The sequence below is a fragment of the Schistocerca piceifrons genome, chromosome X (genome assembly GCF_021461385.2).
Source record: "Schistocerca piceifrons isolate TAMUIC-IGC-003096 chromosome X, iqSchPice1.1, whole genome shotgun sequence".
NCBI lineage: Eukaryota > Metazoa > Arthropoda > Insecta > Orthoptera > Acrididae > Schistocerca > Schistocerca piceifrons.
In genome coordinates, this window is record NC_060149.1 from 551033040 (window position 1) to 551052042 (window position 19003).

Consider the following 19003-nt stretch of genomic DNA (forward strand, 5'->3'; position numbering starts at 1 on the left):
TTATTTCCTTTCCATGTTGCAAGCTTATACCTCCACTGTCCCTTTCCCACTCTGCCTCTCCATCAGATATGGTTTTCTTGGTGCAGATCCTGCTTGGACTTGGTTTATGATTGGGACTCGGTTTTACACTTCCAGTCTTTTTGACAACTTTTCATTAAACACACATGTGGTCCCCATTGTTGGGTTTGACCTGCCACAAATTTTCAAAAGTCTCCAGATGTGCGGATCATGCAGGGAAGGTCACCCAATGTGGTGTAGGCTCCAACTTTGTGCCTTTCCATCATTGCACCCTTCCCTTTAATGAGGTAATACACCCAAAACCCAGCTCTATACTCTATAGCCATGTTTTTTTTTAAGGGGGGGAGGGGGGGGGGGATCACAAAGTACCTGCATGGTGGTAGCCCCCTGCCCATGAAGGGATTGCACTGTTGGTGCCTGAGGTGAAAACACCCAGTGTATTCCAAGGAGTAAGTGCCCATCGTGACTGGGGCACAGGGCCTCTGAACAATGGATTACTGGCCAAGTAGATGTTGGTGAGACAGGGTGGCACCCACGAGGGGAGACCCCATTCCATGGCAGATGAGCCGCAAATGAAGTGGATGAAGTTATCTCCCTCTTATGGCCATACGGCTCCTGCAGTCTCTATGGAAGGAAAGTCCTCTTTTAATGAAGAGAGATACAGTCCTAAAATGTTCCCTTCCCTGGCTATATCATGGGTTGTCATAGTGACTGAATATTGTGACACTCAAATCCTCTAAAAATAAACAGAAAATATACTTATTCAAAAAGCAGATAAAAATTCAGTTGATGCCTTTCTGAGAGACCATCTCCACTCTTTCCAAATTAACAGTGTAAATGTAGACCAGATGTGACTTGAATTCAAAGAAATAGTATTGGCAGCAATTGAGAGATTTATAGCTAATAAATTAACAAACAACAGAGCTGATCCTCCTTGGTACACAAAATGGGTCAGAATACTGTTGAAGAAACAATGAAAAACATGCCAAATGTAAAGGGATGCAAAATCTCCAAGATTGGCGATCTTTTACAGAAGCTCAAAATTTAGTGCAGACTTTGTCTCGAAACCTGGCAGCAAATCCAAAGACATTCTGGTCATATGTGAGGTATGAAGTGTGGTTGTGACAAGACACAGTCAATGCCTTCTCTGTGCAATAGCAATGGAAACACTATTGATGACAGTGCTGCCTAAGCAGAGTTACGAAACACAGCCTTCTGAAATTCCTTCACCAAAGAAGGCAAAGTAAATATTCCAGAACTGGCATCAAGAACTGCTACAAAAATGAGTAATGTAGAAATAAATATCCTCAGAGTAGTGAAGAAACTTAAATCACTTAACAAAAGCAAATCTTTCAGTCCAGCTTGTACATCAGTTAGGTTCCTTTCAGAGTATGCTGATACAATAGCTCCATACTTAACAGTCATTTACAACTGCTTGCTTGATGAAAGATCTGTACCCAAAAGCTGGAAAGTTGCACATGTCACACCAATATTCAAGAAAGATAGCAGGAATGATCCACTAAATTACAGGCCCATAACATTAATGTCAATATGCAGCAGGAATTTGGAACATATATTATATTCAAACATCATGCATTACCTTGAAGAGAACAGTCTATTGACACAATGTCAACATGGATTTAGAAAACATCTTTCTTGTGAAGGTATTGAGTGCTTTGACAGGGGATTTCAAATTGATTCCGTATTTCTAGATTTCCAGAAGGCTTTTGACACTGTATCACACAAGCAGCCAGTGGTGAAATATCGTGCTTATGGAATATCATCTCAATATGTGACTGGATTCATGATTCCCTGTCACAGAGGTCACAGTTTGTAGTAATTTATGGAAAGTCATCGAATAAAACAGAAGTTATTTCTGGCATTCCCCAAGGTAGTGTTACAGGCCCTGCACTGTTCGTTATCTGTATAAACTATTCAGGAGATAATCTGAGCAGTCGTCTTAGGTTGTTCACAGGTGATGCTGTCATTTATCGACTAGTAAAGTCATTAGAAGATCAAAACAAATTGTAAAATGATTTAGAAAAGATATCTGTATGGTGCAAAAATTTGCAATTGACCGTAAATAATGAAAAGTGTGAGGTCATCCGCATGAGTACTAAAAGGAATCCATTAAACTTCAATTACATGATAAATCTGTCAAATCTAAAGGCCGTAAATTCAATTAAATATCTAGGAATTACAATTACAAACAACTTAAATTGGAAGGGACACACAGAAAATGCTGTGGGGCAGGCTAACCAAACGCTGTGTTTTATTGACAGAACACTTAGAAAATGTAACAGATCTACTAGAGAGACTGCCTACACTATTCTTGTCTGTCATCTTTTGGAATACTGCTGCGTGCTGTGGGATCCTTACCAGATAGGACAGATGGAGTACATCAAGAATGTTAAAAAAAGGGCAGCACATTTCATACTATCATGAAATGGGGAAGTGTGTGTCACTGAAATGATACCAGATTTGGTATTTTCAGTGCAGTAGAATCTTCTCATGAAATTTCAATCACCAACTTTCTCCTCTGAATGTGAAAATATTTTGTTGACATAGACCTACGTAGAGAGGAACAATCATCATAATAGAATAACGGAAATCGAAGCTTGCTGGGAAAGATATAGGTGTTTGTTTTTTCTGTGTGCTGCATGAGAGTGGAATAATAAATAGTTCTTGTGAAGGTGATTCGATGGACCCTCTGCCAGGCACTTAAATGTTATTCGCAGCGTATCGATGTAGATGTAGGATTGTAGGCCTAAGTGGCAAGCAGAAAAATACTCTTCCCCAATACTTAGTTTGCACAAGGACTGATGGGGATTCCTTCTTGACCACAAATACCTTATTGTTTTGGAGAACTTAGAAAACAAGTTTGGGGAAGTGGCAGCCATCTCTAAGATGGAAAGTGGGTCAGTTGTGATCCAAACAGCTTCCCCTTCTCAGTCATGGATACTTCTTGCTTATAACAAACTGGGTTACATACTGATGACTGTCACTCCCTATAATAATCTAAATATGGTTCAGGGCATTGTTCAAGACTGCTCTTGCAATCTGATGATGAGCTACGTGACAACTTGGAGCGATGGGTTGTACACTTTGTCCATCATGTACATAGGGGGCCAAAGGCAGTAGGTCACTATCTGAACCTTCATCTTGGTGTTTGAGGGTGATTCATAGCCTGAAAAGGTCAAGTATATAATATAGCAATGCAATGTGAAACTGTATGTTTCCACGGCCCCCCCTCCCCCATGCAGTGCTTCAAACATTTAAAATTTGTACACATGTCTTCGCGGTGCAACACCAGCCCCATCTGTAGAGCTTATGGACTAGTGTCAGCTGTGGAAAGCACCATTCTCGCAGCTCACCCAATTGTACTGTTTTCCAGAAAGAGAAGAAAATTCAAGTATACAAGACTCTGAAGCCACTAACTTGTCAAGAGGCCAAAAATAAGTACAAGTGGTAGCACCCAGCATGTAAAACAGTGTCATATGCTAAGCTATGATGATGTCACTCCATTTGGCAACAGTACTCTTGTCTGTTACACCACCTACAGTGGGCCATCAGGGCTGCTCAACCATGCCTGCCCTCTGATGGTTGGGAGCTCCCTTCTTGCTGCTTCCCCCACACCTCCTTTGGGATTGATGGCTTCCCACCCACCAGGGACATTAATCCCCACCTCCCAGCTGGAGATAAATCACTTCATTGCAGCTTCTGTTGCAAGGAAGGGGTCCCTCAGGACACTTCCTTCCAAGGTTTCCACCAGTCTACAACCGGATGCCAGCCAGTGGCTGAAGGAGCCACAGGCTGCTAGTCGCAGTGCTTTGCAATCATCACCTTTATCTGAAACTGATACAGAGAAACCCTCGTGATTAACAAAATCCTCTAAGGAGAGGGAAGATATGAAACAGTCTTTCAAGAAGGACATTCCGGTGGCCCCCATGTGAGCCGATTCCACCTGTTCTACTTGTGTGGCTGAAGCAGAGATTCTGGTGGGCCCTGAGCCCCAGTTTGCACCACATAGTGGAACCCAGAACTTAAGTTGTAGCAGGTGGCCCTAGAGTGTAACCTACCTTCTCAGTCCCTTTATGGCCTCACAATACATGGACAACTTTATTCTCCAGTGTAATTGTAGCAGTTTTTTTCTACCACCTGGATGAGCTACATCATCTTTTAAGCACTTTCCCTGCTTTCTGCATTGCCTTTCAGGAGACATGGTTTCCAGCAATGCAGACCCAGGCCCTTCGTGGATACATGGGAGGTTATAAGAGTCATACTACTTATGACAGGGCATTGGGTGAAATTTGCATGTATATTCTGGACACTCTATGTAGTGAACTTGTCTCTCTTTATACACATTTGGAGCTTCTGGCTGTTCAGGTAAGAACAGTTCAGGATATTACCATCTGCAGTGTTTACCTTGTTCACGATGCTGAAGTGTCTCAGTACATATTGTTTACATTGGTTTCTCAGCTCCCCCCACCTTTCCTAATCGTGGGTGATTTCAATGCCAATAACACTTCATGGTGTGGAACTGTGATCACTGGCCACAGTAAAGACCTTGAAAACTTACTGGCACAACTTGGCCTTTGCTTCTTGAAAATTGGTACCCTCCACACACTTCATTGTGGAGCACAGAACTTTCTCGGCCATTGACCTTTCTATTTGTAGCCATCGTCGTCTCCCATCCATCCACTGGATGGTCTATGATGACCTATGTGGTAGTGACCTCTTTCCGATTTTCCTGTCCCTCCCTTGGCATCACTAGCATCATTCCCATTGCTGCCTGCCCAGATGGGCTCTCAACAGTGTTGACTGTGTGCTTTCACTTCTGCTGTCACTCTTGGCTCACCACTGTGTGAAGATATCAATGAGGCAGTCCAGAAAACAACCACAGCCATTAATTCAGCAGCCAATTTGGCAATCCCCTGTTCCTCGGGTGTGCCCCAACAGGGGACAGTACCACGGTGGTCATCAGAAATCACCATTAGAGGCCATAGATGGGCTCTCCAGCACCATAAGCGGTTCCCATTGATGGAAAACTCAGTGCCTTTAAATGGCCACCATCTAATAAAGTGACAAAAACAAAAATGCTGGGAACAGTACATTTCAACCATTAGCTCATGTACCTCCCCTTTGTGGGTTTGGGTGAAGATCAAACATTTCTACAAGTACGAGGCACCTGCAGGTATATCTGGTATTACCTGAAGTCACTGTCTACACTGACCCAGAAGCCATCGCCAAACATTTAGCTCTGCATTATGCTCGAGCCTCTGTGTCTGAGAATTATCAACCTACCTCGGGTGTCCTAAAAAAGCAGATGGAGTGAAAGCAATTATCTTTCACTATACACCACCTGGAGCCATATAATACCCCATTCAGTGAGTGGGAATTCGCCATTGTCTACCCCACTGCCCCAATAGAGCCCCAGGGCTGGACTGCATCCACAACGAAATGATCAAGCATCTATCAGTGGACTGTCAGCATCATATGCTTGCCATCTTGACCTTTATCTGGAATGAGGGCGAGTTCCCATCACAGTGGTGAGAAAGCATCATTGTCCCAGAACTGAAACTAGGTAAGCACCTCTAGAGAAAGAAAGTTATACCAAAATTAGTCCCACCAATGTTCTCTGTAAGTTGCCTAAATGCATGGTGATAGTGATGCCTATGTTGGGTCCTTGAGTCGCAGGGTCTTCTGTCTCTGTCACAGTGTGGTTTTCACCAAAACCATTCCACTACTGATAATCTGGTTTACCTGGTGTTTACCATCCGAACAGCTTTTGCTCGACATCAACACCTTATAGCCATCTTCTTTAACCTGCAAAAGCCTTATTACAACAGCTATTTTCTTTGATCTGCAAAAGGCTTATGACATGAATCCTTGCTACCGTATATGAGTGAGGTCTCTGGGGTCCACTCCTGCTTTTTATCCAGAACTGTACTTTCTGGGTTTGAGTTAGTGCCTCCCGTAGTACCCCCATATCCAAGAGAATGAGGTCCTGCAGGGCTCTACATTCTCTTTCTAGTTGTCATCAATGGTCTAGCTGCAGCTGTGGGGTCCTTAGAATCACCTTCCTTGTATGCTGACTACTTTTGCCTCTACTATTGGTCGTCTAGTGTGGGTGTCACTGAACATCGACTGCAAGGCTCCATATGAAAGGCACAGGCATGGGCCCTCACCCATGGCTTTTGGTTTTCAGTTGCTAAGACTTGTGGCATGCAATTCTGTCGATGTCGTACCATTCACCCACAACCAGAACAGTTTTACAGAGCCCTGATACAATCCCATGTTCACTATGGGAATATGGGGTATGGTTTGACATCACCGTCAGCAGTGCAGGTATTGGATCCGATACACTACTACAGGGTTCGACTTGCAACAGGAGCCTTTCAACTAGCCCCGTAAACAACTTACTCTTGAAGGCTGGGGCCCTCAATTGTACGTCAGGTGCCAAGAACAGCTTGTCAGTTATGCTACACATTATCACAGCTGCCCTATGCATACAAACTACCATCTCCTCTTTCCAAACATGGAAATCCATCTCCCTCAGTGGTGGCCCAGAACAGGGATTTTGATCACAATCCACAACTGATCCCTCCTCTTTGAACTCTAGTGGTTTCCTCTTCCACCTGTCCTCTGGGCCCACTCAAATACACCTCCATGGTGCACCCCTCGGCTGTGGCTGACATATCACACTGTCCGAAGCCTCGGTTGCTCCAGAGACTCTCCACCACCAATGTTCATCCATCCTTGGCACATCCTGGGGTGCAGAAGTAATCTATACTGATGGATTAATGGTTGCTTGTCATGTTGGCTTTGCTTGTACTCATATGTGACATACCGAACTGCACTCCTTGCCAGATGGCTGTAGTGTTTTCCCTGCAAGTTGGTAACCATTTCTTGTGCTCTTGAGCATGTCTATTACTGCACCAGTGGGCCCTTTCTCATCTGCAGCGATTACTTGAGCAGTCTGCAATATCTCGATCAGTGTTACCTTCCCCTTAGTGACCTTCATCTGGACCTCGGGCCATGTTGGTATCCAGGAGAATCAACACACTGATAGTCTGGTTAAACCGGCTAACAGCAAACTGACTCTTGAGATTGGTATTCTGGAAACAGTTATCTAATCAGTATTACGCCATCAAGTTTGAGGAAACTGGAATACAGAATGGCTCTCTCTGACTTCACCAAACAAACTATCATTGATAAAGGGACCTATGAATCTGTGGAAGTCCTCCATGCAGGCACCTTGGAAGGACTCTACCGTCCTTTGCTGGCTGTGAATTAGCCGAGCTTGACTGGCTCATGGTCATCTCCTCTGTTATGAGGACCCACCCCACTGTCACTATGTTTCCTGTTTGATAGTGGTCCACATTTTACTGGACTGTCCCAACCTAGCCATCCTGGGACAGACTCCTAACCCCCTGACTCACTACCCCTGGTGTTAGGAAATGATACCTCAATGGCTGACTTAGTTTTACGTTTTATTCATGAAGGGTGCTTTTACCACTCTCTTTAAGCAAGGAAGGGCCACCTAACCATATTGGCCCATTCAGGGATTGGCAGAACACACTGTTGCATCCTCTGCCCAAACTGGGCTGCGGCTGTTTGGGCTTGGTGGTCCAGCCCATTCCTCACCCTACTTGCTCGTTTACTCTTCCTCCCTCTCTGGCATGGTCTCTTAGACTTGTTCATCTTTTGTCTCTCTGTGCTTCTCTTGCCCTGCCTGTGTTGCTAGTCTTTTCTAGGCAATTTCTGAGTGAGGTTCTGATTGCACTCTGCTTTCGAGGGGGGGGGGGGGGGGGCGGCTTCTGGCTGCTCTCTAGATGGGACATCTTGCCTGACTTTCTTCCTCTGTCTCTTTTTCTTCTTTTTGTCCCATATCTCACCTTTGTTGACTTATCACAGATCTTGGGGTTTTCTTCCACTGGGTTTTGCACAGTAGGTTCTCTGACCTACAGTCATGTAGACATGTCATGTTCGATGAAAAATGGACTGATGGCCTAGTAGTTTGGTCCCTTTATTTGTCCAACCAACCAACCATCTATCTGATCAGTAGTATCCAGACACTTATTACTTGACATTAATACTGGTTGTGCCCACGTGTCTCTCTGTGATGAGTTGAATTCTGCTGGAGACACATTAAATGAGGTGTCTGAATGTCTGTGGAGGAATGGCAGCCCATTCTTCCTCGGGAGTCACAACCAGAGAAGGTGGTAATGTTGGACACTGAGGTCTGGAGCAAATTCAGCATTCTAACTAATCTCAAAGGTGTTCCATTGATTTCAGGCCAGGACTATGGGAGGCCAATCTATTTAAGGAATGTTATTTTTCACAAATCATTGCCTCACAAAAGGTGCTTTATGGTAGAGTTCATTGTCATGTTGATAAAATCAGCCACCATCTGCAAACTGTTTCTCTACTGTAAGCAATACAAAGTGCTGTAAAACGTGTTCATATCTTCCCGCATTTAGAACTTTCTTAAATACAATAAGAGGACTGCACCCTAACCACCACCCCCATACAATCACTGTTGACACTACAAATGATGGCAGGTAACATTCTTCAGGCCTTATTCAAACCCAAACCCTTCCATCAGATTGCCACAGGGTACAGCATGATTCATCACTCCAAATCATGTGTGTCCAGTCATCTACTGTCTAGTGGCATCACACCTTACACCACCTCAAGTATCACTTTGCAGTGACTACAGAAATATGTTGCATATCTGGAGCTGCTTGACAATTTTGTCTGATTCTTTTTAACTCACTACGAGCAGTCATTGTGCTATCTGGACTGCTGGTAGCACTTGGGAATCACGAGAGATTCCTTCCCTTGATTTCATATGATTTTTTAATTTACCCAGCACAATGCTCAATGGTCCACATACATCAGCACATTAGATCTGCCTTCTGATTTTGGTTTAGCTGTGGTTGTTCTTTCATGTTTCCACTTCACAACCAAACCACCAGCAGTTGGCGTGGGCAGCTTCTGAAGGGTTGAAATGTGCGTGATGGAGTTGTCACTTAGATGATGACCAAGATGCATACTGTCACTTCTCGTGACATCTGGTAGTCTTTTCTGCATTACATAGTGGTGTCTGGATACTTTTGATCAGATAGTGTCTATTAATGATCTTATTAATAATGCCATAAACTGCAGAAATTCTGCCATAGCAAAACATTGACTTTTGCTAATATTTTGGTTGTAGACCATTCAGTCATCTTTGGAATGAGCTGTGAAGATAATCATTATGGCTCATTCGGAAGGTGACTGGAATGGTTTGCAGCTGAAATATCAGCAGAAGACTGAATTTCCACAATTTTATAGATTTTTATCATATTCCAAGACATCATGGATATTAATAGAATGTAAGTCATTTTACATATAATGCAATTATCTGTTGTGAAGAACTGCCTGAAAAAAGCTGCACAAATCTTCATAAGTCAGATCTCAGTAAACTCTGAAATTTGAGCTAAGATTGGCAACTTGCTTCAAAGCTTCAGTCATAGTTCACAAAACTATGACTTACAATATCGGTGATTTACAATTTGAAACTCATCCAAATACACAGCTATAACAATTTGTAACAGATATGCAATGGAATGATTGCATTGGCTTAGTTCTATGCTAATTAGGTGGGAAATATTGCTTTATTGGTTGTATACTTAGAAGTACTAAAAAATGCAATCAGTCCACAAAGGTCTTTGTGTACAAAATACTCGGACAATCCATTATAGATTATTGTTCAAGTTTGAGGGACCTGTTGCAAATAGTAATAATGAGGGCTGTTGATCATATGGAAAAAAAGGCAGCACAAATGGTCACAGGTTTGTTTAACTAATGGGAAAGATTGTAGGAGATGCTGGAAAAACTGAACTGTTAGACACTTAAAGATAGGTGCAAACTATACCGCAAAAGCCTACTTACATGATTTCAAGAACCAGTTTTAGGTAAGGGGTGTCGGAATATACTACAGTCTCTATGTATCACTCTTGTGCAAAAACAAGTTATGGAGTGCACTACTTACTGAGTACATAAAGGCATTTAGGCAATCATTCTTACCACACTCCATACCTAAATCAAATTGGAAGAATCCCAAATAATTGGTACAATGTGAAATATCCTTTCATGCATTTCGTGGTGGTTTGTAGAGTGTGACTGTAGATATGTGGTATTAATTCATGAACATCCTATAGACCACTATGCATCAAATTGGGGAAGTAAGATTTCAGTATACCCTCTTTTGCATGAAAATTTTTGTTGACAGCTAGAAATTGTGTGAACAGCTACATCCAGTCTCCTGAACACAAAATAGAGAAAATATTGAAAACTTTCAGGCCTGTAGATCATTCCATGAAATTTTGGGGGAACTGCTAGACCTTAGTAACTTGCTGCTTTGACACTTTAACACAGTGTCTTCTGAGCATTTACAGGTGTATAGTGATGAAACTACATTCAGCCCACTGTTGCATGCATGGTGTAATTGTAAGTCACTGTGTAGGATTTACTTGAGCACATGCACTTCTGCTGTTAAGTCCCGTACTACTCCCAGTGCCTTCCTTAGTGAAAACGCTTTTTATTGACATCAGATCAGTCATGTTCATTTGGTAAAACTGTAGAAACATGTCCATTACATGCAGCACAAAATTTACCAATGACAGGATTCCAAGTGGTATCTAACTGGATACCTCCAGTCTGTTTGATTAGATGCTCAGATAGTGATATTCCCACTGATTTCTAGATTATGGTATGCCAAAAGTTTCACATATTGCTCCCTCTTATGTGGTTCTTATCAACTCTCTCTCTCTCTTTCTCTCTCTCGTATCACACACACACACACACACACACACACACAGACACACACACACACAGACACACACACACACACACACACACACACACACACACACACACACGCAATTAGCAAAATTTCCTGTGCTGTTACTTTTCTCCTAAATTTAGTATCATGAGAAAAAATTGTAACTTAGGATGTCAAAGAATAAAAAAATAAGGAATAATTTAAAACTTTCCATTTGAAGGTTGTACAGTCCATAACTAATATACCAGTTGTGCAAAATTGCTGAGAGCATTGAGGCAATCATCCCACCGACCAGGTACCTGTTTGGTAAAACGCCTTGTCCTGCTGTGTAAAGAAATCCATAACTGCCTTCTGCACAACCTCGACTGACAGGAATTGTCGACTCTTCAAGGCCTTTCTTAACTGACCGAAGATGTGATAATCATATGGGAAGAGATCAGGACAACAGGATGAGTGCTCAAGTGTATCTCACTTGTCCTTAATGGATGAGGCAGACCTCCCAGATTGACAGGCATCTTGTGCTGAACTACCATTAGCACAGAATTTGGTGCACCATTCCACAACAGTGGTTTTTGACAGATGTGTTGCCCTGTGCATATTCTTCATTCTTTGATGGGTGTCTGCCTGTGTTTATCATTTGGCAGTCAAGAAAAGAATAACAGCAGGTTGATCCCGCTTGGATGCATTTGGTAATAAAGTAACCATAGTTCATGTTTCTGCATTTACCTCATGCATGTCAGAAAGACTCAAATGTCACACTAGCCTCTTGCCTACTTGTTGGTGCTTACATACCCACAACATAGTCATGATATGTTGCATATATGCTGCAGCAATGCCCTCAAATGGAAACTTTTTGATTGTCCCTTATATATTAATGCACATATTCCTTTGTCCTTAAGGTTGGCCATTCTTTGTATGTCAGGCTTTAGTCATATTACTGATCAATTGATTTCTTGCACCGAATTATCAGCCATGAGGCATTTTAATCACAGCCCATTTCTAATTCTGTCTGTTTCCCTGATTCTTATGTTGCTTGCTGAACTTCTCACATGTCCCCTCAATGTCACTGTATAACTGATATGACATGCAAGTCAGTATGGTTCTACAAATTGATAGAATAGTGTTATAAAATTTCAGTTGTGCGAAGTAGAAATGTAATGAACTGGAAGGTTGAAAATCAGTTAGATACCACTTGGAATCCTGTCATTGGTAAATTTTGTGCTGCATGTAATGGACATGTTTCTACAGTTTTACCAAATGAACATGACTGATCTGATGCCAATAAAAAGCGTTTTCACTAAGGAAGGCACTGGGAGTAGTACGGGACTTAACAGCAGAAGTGCATGTGCTCAAGTAAATCCTACACAGTGACTTACAATTACACCATGCATGCAACAGTGGGCTGAATGTAGTTTCATCACTATACACCTGTAAATGCTCAGAAGACACTGTGTTAAAGTGTCAAAGCAGCAAGTTACTAAGGTCTAGCAGTTCCCCCAAAATTTCATGGAATGATCTACAGGCCTGAAAGTTTTCAATATTTTCTCTATTTTGTGTTCAGGAGACTGGATGTAGCTGTTCACACAATTTCTAGCTGTCAACAAAAATTTTCATGCAAAAGAGGGTGTACTGAAATGTTACTTCCCCAATTTGTTGCATAGTGGTCTATAGGATGTTCATGAATTAATACCACATATCTACAGTCACACTCTACAAACCACCACGAAATGCATGAAAGGATATTTCACATTGTACCAATTATTTGGGATTCTTCCAATTTGATTTAGGTATGGAGTGTGGTAAGAATGATTGCCTAAATGCCTTTGTGTACTCAGTAAGTAGTGCACTCCATAACTTGTCTTTGCACAAGAGTGATACATAGAGACTGTAGTATATTCCGACACCCCTTACTTAAAGCTGGTTCTTGAAACCATGTAAGTAGGCTTTTGCGGTATAGTTTGCACCTATCTTTAAGTGTCTAACAGTTCAGTTTTTCCAGCATCTCCTACAATCTTTCCCATTAGTTAAACAAACCTGTGACCATTTGTGCTGCCTTTTTTTCCATATGATCAACAGCCCTCATTATTACTATTTGCAACAGGTCCCTCACACTTGAACAATAATCTATAATGGATTGTCCGAGTATTTTGTACACAGAGTTGTCCCGTTTGAAGGTGTGCCATGTAACCATGTACAACACTTGAATGTTATTTATAGATGTGTCATACATCAAGAATTTAGACATGATATCTAAGCAGTCTGTTACAGACAGGTGTGTAGTGACATGAAAGCACATTACAAGTTAACCAACTTTGAACATTGGGTGAATGTTGCAAGATACTTGAATCATAGCATATCAAACATTACACAAAAATTTGGATTTCCCCAGCCAAAACTGTGTAGGATGGATCATCAGTATCAGTATCATGTTTCCACATGTGTAAACTGCCACACAGGATGACCTCAAGTTTCTTGTTAACAGATTTCACAGGGCATTTGCAGAGCCATATGAGGTGATGGACAGTTTGTTGTGAGTCAGAGTGTTGCTGGTTTGAATTTGGGCCACCAGCGACCCATTTCTCCCAGGATTGTTCAGAGACAAATCCACTGCATAGGCTTCAGCAAGCAATTACTAACACACCCCTTTACTGACACTTTGACTCAGAGCTCAGTCAGTGACATGCCTGCAAACTTTGACAATGAACCAGAATGAGATTTTCACTCTGCAACGGAGAACTTCTGTAAAGTTTGGAAGGTAGGAGACAAGATACTGGCAGAAGTAAAGCTGTGAGGATGGGGCGTGAGTCGTGCATGGGTAGCTCAGTTGGTAGAGCACTTGCCCGCGAAAGGCAAAGGTCCCGAGTTCGAGTCTCGGTTCGGCACACAGTTTTAATCTGCCAGGAAGTTTCATATTAGTGCACACTCCGCTGCAGAGTGAAAATCTCATTCTGGAAATATCCCCCAGGCCATGGCTAAGCCATGTCTCCACAATATCCTTTCTTTCAGGAGTGCCAGTTCTGCAAGGTTTGCAGGAGAGCTTCTGTAAAGTTTGGAAGGTAGGAGACAAGATACTGGCAGAAGTAAAGCTGTGAGGACGGGGTGTGAGCCGTGCTTGGGTAGTTCAGTTGGTAGAGCACTTGCCCGTGAAAGGCAAAGGTCCCGAGTTCGAGTCTCGGTCTGGCACACAGTTTTAATCTGCCAGGAAGTTTCATTGACAATGAACCATTGAACTGTGACAGTGTCTGTAGCAAATGATTTTGGTCAGATGTGGGTCCAAGGCATGCCCATTTCCCTCGGTGGCATCCCAGATGTTTTCAGTAGGATTAAGGTAAGGTGACATGAGGGGCCACACAAGCACCTTTTTCGAACCATCCTAAAACAATTCAAAAGTGATGAGATGATGCATTGTTTTGGTGAAGGTGCAGACTGCATGTAGGACACCAGAGGATATGAAATGGAGGTACAAATTATATAGCAAGTTCTGGGTTTCTTCACCAGTGAGAGACAATGCCAAACACATCACGGCCCTATTTCATTCCATGAAAGTATACACCATAAGTGAATACCTCCAGTTACCATAAGTGAATAACTCCAGTTACCAGCCTCAGCAGTGACCTCTTGGCAAGCAGGATGAATTGCCTCATGCGGTGTTTGACATGCTCTTAATCTGTCATTTGCATGTACTGATGTGTACTGTGACTCATCAGCAGTGGAACATCCTATGGTAATATTCATCCACACAGGCTGATCTGTGTGTTATACACTCCTGGAAATTGAAATAAGAACACCGTGAATACATTGTCCCAGGAAGGGGAAACTTTATTGACACATTCCTGGGGTCAGATACATCACATGATCACACTGACAGAACCACAGGCACATAGACACAGGCAACAGAGCATGCACAATGTCGGCACTAGGACAGTGTATATCCACCTTTCGCAGCAATGCAGGCTGCTATTCTCCCATGGAGACGATCGTAGAGATGCTGGATGTAGTCCTGTGGAACGGCTTGCCATGCCATTTCCACCTGGCGCCTCAGTTGGACCAGCGTTTGTGCTGGACGTGCAGACCGCGTGAGACGACGCTTCATCCAGTCCCAAACATGCTCAATGGGGGACAGATCCGGAGATCTTGCTGGCCAGGGTAGTTGACTTACACCTTCTAGAGCACGTTGGGTGGCACGGGATACATGCGGACGTGCATTGTCCTGTTGGAACAGCAAGTTCCCTTGCCGGTCTAGGAATGGTAGAACGATGGGTTCGATGACGGTTTGGATGTACCGTGCACTATTCAGTGTCCCCTCGACGATCACCAGTGGTGTCCGGCCAGTGTAGGAGATCGCTCCCCACACCATGATGCCGGGTGTTGGCCCTGTGTGCCTCGGTCGTATGCAGTCCTGATTGTGGCGCTCACCTGCACGGCGCCAAACACGCATACGACCATCATTGGCACCAAGGCAGAAGCGACTCTCATCGCTGAAGACGACACGTCTCCATTCGTCCCTCCATTCACGCCTGTCGCGACACCACTGGAGGCGGGCTGCACGATGTTGGGGCGTGAGCGGAAGACGGCCTAACGTTGTGCGCGACCGTAGCCCAGCTTCATGGAGACGGTTGCGAATGGTCCTCGCCGATACCCCAGGAGCAACAGTGTCCCTAATTTGCTGGGAAGTGGCGGTGCGGTCCCCTACGGCACTGCGTAGGATCCTACGGTCTTGGCGTGCATCCGTGCGTCGCTGCGGTCCGGTCCCAGGTCGACGGGCACGTGCACCTTCCGCCGACCACTGGCGACAACATCGATGTACTGTGGAGACCTCACGCCCCACGTGTTGAGCAATTCGGCGGTACGTCCACCTGGCCTCCCGCATGCCCACTATACGCCCTCGCTCAAAGTCCGTCAACTGCACATACGGTTCACGTCCACGCTGTCGCGGCATGCTACCAGTGTTAAAGACTGCGATGGAGCTCCGTATGCCACGGCAAACTGGCTGACACTGACGGCGGCGGTGCACAAATGCTGCGCAGCTATCGCCATTCGACGGCCAACACCGCGGTTCCTGGTGTGTCCGCTGTGCCGTGCGTGTGATCATTGCTTGTACAGCCCTCTCGCAGTGTCCGGAGCAAGTATGGTGGGTCTGACACACCGGTGTCAATGTGTTCTTTTTTCCATTTCCAGGAGTGTATGTCAGACAGTGAGCATAGGAGATGTGGTAGTTTTTCAAAGTTCAGAGCATGCTTGGTTTTGGAAATGGACTGTGCTGTGTGTCAGGTACTCATGATCAGATCACTGTCAAATGAGTTCATGTGAGTTCTTTTGGCTATTCTTCACGCAACTGTCATGCCAAGAGCCATTACAAGGTTTGATGATGTCACAGTTACATTACATTCTGAACTATTCCATTCAACTTGGGAACAGGATCACTTTCTGTGCAATGCAACATTTATCTGCAGTTTAATTGCCAATAAGAGTGTATCAGAATCAGAATAACTTCCTGAAAAGGAGTTTCTGTGTATCTTATTTACTCAGTTGAAAATATGTTGTGAAAATGTTACAATACTTTTAAAGTTAGTTTTTCAAACAAAAGGTAATTTTTATAAATTTCCACATGTTCATTATATTCTAAGTTATGTATGAAGCTAGCTATTTATGTGTTGTTATTTTCAGCAGTGACAATTACACAGTCTGAACAGCCACGATATCTTCAAAGATTCTATTCATACCTCAAGTTCCTAACGTCTCTCCTTGTTCAAAAGACGCCAGTGAAGAAAGGTAAAATACCCAAGTTTTAAATATTGATTTTTGCTTAATGTATTTGTTACATGTCAGATAAAAAGTTCTGCCAGATATGAATTTGAGGCGCATGAGAAAAGAAATGAGGCTGACAATACTGCAAGAAATTTCACAATACTGTGTTGTTCTACTTGTGCAGACTGATGTGTTCATCCCTTCCAGATGCTCAGTCCAAGTTTCAGCTCCATACAGCCATCCCATGATTTTTGAGAATGCCATCAGTGAAGTTGTGTTTTTGTTGTGTGTTATGAAAACGGAACAGCAGAATTTAGAGCAACTTTATGCCATCAAGTATTGTGTTAAGCTTGGGGAATCCGCAAGTATCACCTTTGAGAGTTGAAACAGGCCTATGAGGATTATTCTGTATGAAGAGCACAAGTTTTTCACAGGCACAGATTATTTTTGGAAGGCTGAGAACACATTGAAGATGAACCTCACTCAGGGAGACCTTCAACTTCAAAAACTAGTGACAATGTCAAACATGCCCACACTGTTGTGAGATTGTTCCTCCAGGACAAACTGTGAACCAAGTGTTTTACAAAGATGTCCTTGAAAGGTTCAGGAAAAGGGTGAATTGAGTGAGACCAGAGATTGCAGAAAATTGGATGATCTGTGATGACAACGCCCCATGTCACACAACCACTTCCATTACAGAATGCATTACTGTTATTCCACAGTCCCTCTTTTCACCTCATCTGAGTTGCCCTGACTTTTTTTTCCCAAAATTGAAAAATGTCTTAAAGGACATCATTTTGGGACTCTGAAGAACATTCAAAAAAGTGTTATCGACATGATAAAATCTTCTCGGGTTGACAGCCAAGTCAATGCATTGTTCTCCAGCGAAGTTTCAGCCAATTTCTTACTTGCCATCTTCAGGGGAAGTGTCAGATTTACGTCTTGTCCGGATCTTTATAGCCGCTGGGCCACGGGCTTTTCTGCATTCTCGGCACCGGTCGGGTCAATCAGGCACGAGCGGAACCGGTGCAATGGCACTTGGTGGGGAGGAGACGCCAGTGCAGGGCCTTGGCGTCTCGTCTCGGTGTGGCCTGTTTATTCCATCTGCCGCCACTGACCTGCCTCCATTGGTGCGCTTCATCTTATTCTTGTTGTGTTCCATGCGGTGCTGAGTTGGAAACCACAATCCTGGTTGATCAGGTTATCACTGACCCATATCTCCACTCCTCTTTAATAATAGAGTCCCAGAAACCATTCGTTGTACACAGTCTCTTGGTTTCTTCAAATTGAAACATGTGTTCTTCACTAAGGCCATGCTCTGCTACCACAGATTTTTCTTTTTGTCCCTGGTGGACGCTTCTCACATGTTCAGAGGTGCGTTATGTGACGCAACACTGTGTCTGTCTAATATATTGTTTCCCCTATTCACAGGAAATGCTGTAGACACCCGGTGTACTTAGACGCAAGTTGTCCTTCATTGAGCCCAGCATATTTCTGATTTTTGCTGGAGGGCGGAAGATGGTTTTTATCTTGTTCTTCTCCAGTATCCTGACAATCTTGGCCATGGGCGGCCCTGCATATGGGGAGGAATGCCAGACCTTTGTTGTTCTCTTCTTCCTGAAGGTCCTCCCCCTTCTTCTTCTTGCTCATCTTGAGAGCGCATCTAATCTGTGTTTCAGTGTATCCATTCTTCTGGAAGGTTTTCTTCAGGTGCTGAATCTCAGTAGATAAATTGTCCTTGTGGCATATGTCATGATCTCTGTGGACAAGGGTAGTGAGCACAGATTTCTGTTGTGCTGGGTGATGGCAGCTGTTGGCATTGAGGTACAGGTCTGTGTGTGTTTTCTTTTGGTAGACCAAGTGTCCCAGTATGCCATCCATTTTCTTCTTTATTAGGATACTGAGGAAGGGTTGGCACCCATTTTCTTCCAATTCCATTGTTAACTTTATGTTCTCGTGTATGCTGTTCAGATGGTTGAGAAATTTCATTAGAGTGTCCTCGCTGTGTATCGTCCATGTACCGATAAAAGACCTTGGGTTTAATGCGTGCTGTTTCCAAGGCAATATCCTCAAAGTATTCCATGTACAGTTTAGCGATAGATGGTGCTAATGGGGATCCCATAGTAACTCCATCCACCTGTTGGTAAAGCTTGCCCTAAACTGGAAATATGTGGTCTTGAGTGCATGGTGGAATAGTTCCACTTTACCTTTGTTGAAACAACTCTCCAGTAGTTTCAAGGAGTCCTCTAGCAGTACCCTCCTGAAGCAGGATGTAATGTCAAAGCTGTTTGGCTATGTCATAGGTATGAGAATTGATTGTGTCTACTATCGGGAGTAGTGGTACCACCCTCTTGTGTATCTTGGGGAGGCCGTATAATTGTGGTGGAAGTGGAGCTCTGGGGTAAG

The 19003-nt window shown here is 43.5% G+C and overlaps 1 protein-coding gene across 1 annotated transcript in view; it reads left to right on the forward strand.

Moving 5' to 3' along the window:
• The window catches only part of LOC124721170 (zinc finger FYVE domain-containing protein 26), a 423927-nt gene that overhangs the window by 171316 nt on the left and 233608 nt on the right, over positions 1-19003 (forward strand). Inside the window, exon 17 of the mRNA XM_047246006.1 lies at positions 16517-16621. Within this exon, the coding sequence (XP_047101962.1) occupies positions 16517-16621 (105 nt within the window). The remainder of the gene's footprint in view (positions 1-16516; positions 16622-19003) is intronic.